The sequence below is a fragment of the Babylonia areolata genome, chromosome 4 (genome assembly GCF_041734735.1).
Source record: "Babylonia areolata isolate BAREFJ2019XMU chromosome 4, ASM4173473v1, whole genome shotgun sequence".
NCBI lineage: Eukaryota > Metazoa > Mollusca > Gastropoda > Neogastropoda > Buccinidae > Babylonia > Babylonia areolata.
In genome coordinates this window covers 1,059,920-1,065,347 of record NC_134879.1, presented here as the reverse complement: position 1 = coordinate 1,065,347, position 5,428 = coordinate 1,059,920, and the positions used below count along the sequence as shown (strand labels likewise).

The 5,428-nt window shown below is 41.4% G+C and overlaps 1 protein-coding gene across 1 annotated transcript in view; it reads left to right on the top strand.

Annotated features, from left to right (window-relative positions):
* LOC143281511 (uncharacterized) overlaps positions 1 to 3,003 on the top strand; it is a 4,883-nt gene extending 1,880 nt beyond the window's left edge. Inside the window, exons 2-3 of the mRNA XM_076586723.1 lie at positions 1 to 109; positions 1,520 to 3,003. The exon at positions 1 to 109 is cut by the window's left edge and continues 97 nt beyond it. Coding sequence (XP_076442838.1) covers positions 1 to 109; positions 1,520 to 1,718 — 308 coding nt within the window. The 3' untranslated portion in view covers positions 1,719 to 3,003. The remainder of the gene's footprint in view (positions 110 to 1,519) is intronic.
* The last annotated feature ends 2,425 nt before the right edge of the window (positions 3,004 to 5,428 follow it).

The window sequence follows — 5,428 nt, the reverse complement described above, 5'->3', positions numbered from 1 at the left end:
CTCTGGTGGTGGGGGGAGCTGGGCTGGCCATCTACAAGGCCGTCAAGTCCGCGGGCTCCCTGGCTTCAGAGGCTGCGAAAGGGGCAGTCAACTCGATGCCGTCACCCAGGTACAGTGTTGGGTCACCTGGTTGGGGAGGGGCAGTGGGGATGTGGTGGAGGTGGGGTATGTGTGTGTGTGTGGGGAGGGGGGGGTTGTGTGTGTGTGTGTGTGTGTGTGTGTGTGTGTGTATGTGTGTGTGTGTGTGTGTGTGTCTTGTGTGTGTGTGTGTATGTGTGTGTGTGTGTGTATGTGTGTGTGTGTGTGTGTGTGTGTGTGTGTGTGTGTGTGTGTGTGTGTGTGTGTGTGTGTGTGCGTGTATGTCCGCCCGTCTTCTTCCTCTTGACTCAACTGGCTTCCATCAAAAGAACTGGCCCTGTGCACCAATTACCTGAACTGGAATACACCACCATGCCCACCTGCCTTTGTTCTGAATTCTCAAAATGTATACATACACAAAAAATATCAAATCCATACCAGTGGTCTGCGGAAAGCCTTAAAAAAAAAGGTAAACTGACTAACAAAACTGTAAGACATCATTCGTAGTTTCTTCTCACTGGATTTGACCTTCCTCTGTCTTGCCTTGGTCATCTTACCCGTCAGCTATGAACAGGATTTGATTTGATTTGATCTTGCTATATCTTCCCTTGCACATTTTACCCCTAGGCTATGAACATGATATGATTTGATTTTACCCCTAGGCTATGAACATGATATGATTTGACCTTGCTATATCTTGCCTTGCACATTTTACCCGTAGGTTATGAACATGATTTGATTTGATTTGACCTTTCTTTATCTTGCCCTGTTAATGTTAACCAACACGATCTGACATGACTTCACCTTACCTTTACCTTTACCTACCACATGTTAACCAACACGATCTGACATGACTTCACCTTACCTTTACCTTTACCTACCATATGTTAACCAACACGATCTGACATGACTTCACCTTACCTTCCTTACCTACAATATGTTAACCAACACGATCTGGACCTGACTTCACCTTACTTTTTACCTACCATATGTTAACCAACACGATCTGACATGACTTCACCTTACCTTTACCTACCATATGTTAACCAACACGATCTGACATGACTTCACCTTACCTTTACCTACCATATGTTAACCAACACGATCTGATATGACTTCACCTTACCTTTACCTTTACCTACCATATGTTAACAAACACGATCTGACATGACTTCACCTTACCTTTACCTACCATATGTTAACCAACATGATCTGACATGACTTCACCTTACTATATCTTGCCTTGTTAATGTTAACCAACATGATCTGACATGACCTCACCTTACTATATCTTGCCTTGTTAATGTTAACCAACATGATCTGACATGACCTCACCTTACTATATCTTGCCTTGTTAATGTTAACCAACACGATCTGACATGACTTCACCTTGCCTTTCCCTTTACCTTCCATATCCTACTACCCACCCCTACTGATCCAGGCTGTCCCACAAACGAGGTTCTTGGGACCAGAGCGTCAAGAGCTCCCCCACCACCCCGTACCACGGCACCAGGCGAGGGTCCACCCCTCTGTCCCTGCTGAGCGAGGATGACATCAGTCTGGGTGACCCCTCCCTCTCTCCACGCCCAGACCTCCACGGCTTCCGGCGTGGCAGGGACGTCACCAACCGGTGGCTGTGAGGCTGTCGTGGATCGTCAGCTTCGTCAAGCGTTGGTATCCGCCAGAGGAACCTTTTTTCCCCATTTTTGTTCCATATCGATTTGTTGTATGATGTGTATGACCGCCTATCCATCGTTGTATAATCAATTCAAAAGATTTTTTTTTTAAGTGTGATTTGTGTATGGAGTGTGTGACTTATCAGTCAATGTACAGGACCTATCAATCGTTGAATCATCATTCAAAATTCAAAGAAATATGATCTGATTTGCGTATGATGTGTATGACTTATCAATCAATGTACTAACTGTCAGTCATTAAAAGAATAAGCTTAATTTAACCCATAAAAGAAAGTTTGTTGAGCTATCAGTGTGTATTATAGCCAACCTGTTCTTCCTTTAATTAGAACCGTAGAACAAAATGTTGAGCGACCTATCGTTATGTGTGATTTTGATAAACAGTGTGACATACCAGTCCTTTTTAAATATCGTTATGTGTGATTTTGATAAACAGTATGACATATCAGTCCTTTTTAGATATCGCTATGTGTGATTTTGATAAACAGTATGACATATCAGTCCTTTTTAGATATCGCTATGTGTGATTTTGATAAACAGTATGACATATCAGTCCTTTTTAAGTATCGTTATGTGTGGTTATGATAAACAGTATGACATATCAGTTCTTTTTAAATATCGTTATGTGTGGTTATGATAAACACTATCAGTCCTTTTTAAATATCGTTATGTGTGGTTATGATAAACAGTATGACATATCAGTCCTTTTTAAATAAATAAAATGTTACTTCAATCAATGGAAGAAACGTTTTTGAATGATGAGTGTACATGTGTTGATTTCAAAAGCCTTTCAAAACCAAATACGATTAGTCCAAGGAAGAAAGTTATTGACCTCACTGACGTAAATATTTGACTTATTATCCATGGTTTAACTCACTCAGTACGGCCAGTCCTCTTTTCTCCTCTACACAGACCCCTCGGATGTCCAGTGGGTGTCTGAATGACCCAACCTTTAGCTTCCGTCGTCAGAATTGTGGTATTCTTTGTCAACATTCACCTCTTCAGTATAAGAGCCTTCCGCTTGCAATATTTTGATGATGGTAATTGGGGTGAAACGCTGTTAACGTCGTCTCTTTCGCCGTTCGTACGGAGAGAGTTAACCTTTTAACTAATAAACAATAGTGAAATGAGATCGGTGTAGTATGAATTTAAATGCATTTACTACTTCTTGTATCCTGCTAAGTGGTGTAGTTGTGTATACTGCTAAGTGGTGTAGTTGTGTATACTGTTAAGTGGTGTAGTTGTGTATACTGCTAAGTGGTGTAGTTGTGTGTACAGCTAAGTGGTGTAGTTGTGTATACTGCTAAGTGGTGTAGTTGTGTGTAATGTTAAGTGGTGTAGTTGTGTGTACTGCTAAGTGGTGTAGTTGTGTGTACTGCTAAGTGGTGTAGTTGTGTGTACTGCTAAGTGGTGTAGTTGTGTGTACTGCTAAGTGGTGTAGTTGTGTGTACTGCTAAGTGGTGTAGTTGTGTGTACAGCTAAGTGGTGTAGTTGTGTGTACTGTTAAGTGGTGTAGTTGTGTGTACTGTTAAGTGGTGTAGTTGTGTGTACTGCTAAGTGGTGTAGTTGTGTGTACTGTTAAGTGGTGTAGTTGTGTATACTGCTAAGTGGTGTAGTTGTGCTGTTAAGTGGTGTAGTTGTGTGTACAGCTAAGTGGTGTAGTTGTGTGTACTGCTAAGTGGTGTAGTTGTGTATACTGCTAAGTGGTGTAGTTGTGTATACTCATAAGTGGTGTAGTTGTGTATACTGCTAAGTGGTGTAGTTGTGTATACTGCTAAGTGGTGTAGTTGTGTATCCTGTTAAGTGGTGTAGTTGTGTATACTGCTAAGTGGTGTAGTTGTGTATCCTGCTAAGTGGTGTAGTTGTGCTGTTAAGTGGTGTAGTTGTGTGTACTGCTAAGTGGTGTAGTTGTGTATACTGCTAAGTGGTGTAGTTGTGTGTACTGTTAAGTGGTGTAGTTGTGTGTACTGTTAAGTGGTGTAGTTGTGTGTACTGCTAAGTGGTGTAGTTGTGTATACTGCTAAGTGGTGTAGTTGTGTATACTGTTAAGTGGTGTAGTTGTGTATACTGCTAAGTGGTGTAGTTGTGTATCCTGTTAAGTGGTGTAGTTGTGTATACTGCTAAGTGGTGTAGTTGTGTATCCTGCTAAGTGGTGTAGTTGTGTATACTGCTAAGTGGTGTAGTTGTGTGTACTGCTAAGTGGTGTAGTTGTGCTGTTAAGTGGTGTAGTTGTGTGTACTGTTAAGTGGTGTAGTTGTGTATACTGCTAAGTGGTGCAGTTGTGTGTACTGTTAAGTGGTGTAGTTGTGTATACTGCTAAGTGGTGTAGTTGTGTATACTGCTAAGTGGTGTAGTTGTGTGTACTGCTAAGTGGTGTAGTTGTGTATACTGCTAAGTGGTGCAGTTGTGTGTACTGCTAAGTGGTGTAGTTGTGTATACTGCTAAGTGGTGTAGTTGTGTGTACTGTTAAGTGGTGTAGTTGTGTATACTGCTAAGTGGTGTAGTTGTGTGTACTGCTAAGTGGTGTAGTTGTGTATACTGCTAAGTGGTGCAGTTGTGTGTACAGCTTTGTGGTGTAGTTGTGTATCCTGTTAAGTGGTGTAGTTGTGTGTACTGTTAAGTGGTGTAGTTGTGTGTACTGTTAAGTGGTGTAGTTGTGTATACTGCTAAGTGGTGTAGTTGTGCTGTTAAGTGGTGTAGTTGTGTATAGTGCTAAGTGGTGTAGTTGTGTATAGTGCTAAGTGGTGTAGTTGTGTATACTGCTAAGTGGTGTAGTTGTGTGTACTGTTAAGTGGTGTAGTTGTGTGTACTGTTAAGTGGTGTAGTTGTGTGTACTGCTAAGTGGTGTAGTTGTGTGTACAGCTAAGTGGTGTAGTTGTGTGTAATGTTAAGTGGTGTAGTTGTGTATACTGCTAAGTGGTGTAGTTGTGTATACTGCTAAGTGGTGTAGTTGTGTGTACTGCTAAGTGGTGTAGTTGTGTATACTGCTAAGTGGTGCAGTTGTGTGTACAGCTTTGTGGTGTAGTTGTGTATCCTGTTAAGTGGTGTAGTTGTGCTGTTAAGTGGTGTAGTTGTGTGTACTGCTAAGTGGTGTAGTTGTGTGTACTGCTAAGTGGTGTAGTTGTGTATACTGCTAAGTGGTGTAGTTGTGCTGTTAAGTGGTGTAGTTGTGTATCGTTAAGTGGTGTAGTTGTGCTGTTAAGTGGTGTAGTTGTGTATACTGTTAAGTGGTGTAGTTGTGTGTACTGTTAAGTGGTGTAGTTGTGTGAACTGTTAAGTGGTGTAGTTGTGCTGTTAAGTGCTGTAGTTGTGCTGTTAAGTGGTGTAGTTGTGTGTACTGTTAAGTGGTGTAGTTGTGTGAACTGTTAAGTGGTGTAGTTGTGCTGTTAAGTGCTGTAGTTGTGCTGTTAAGTGGTGTAGTTGTGTATACTGTTAAGTGGTGTAGTTGTGTGTACTGTTAAGTGGTGTAGTTGTGTGTACTGTTAAGTGGTGTAGTTGTGTATACTGTTAAGTGGTGTAGTTGTGCTGTTAAGTGGTGTAGTTGTGTAAACTGTTAAGTGCTGTAGTTGTGCTGTTAAGTGGTGTAGTTGTGTATACTGCTAAGTGGTGTAGTTGTGTATCCTGTTATGTGGTGTAGTTGTGCTGTTAAGTGGTAT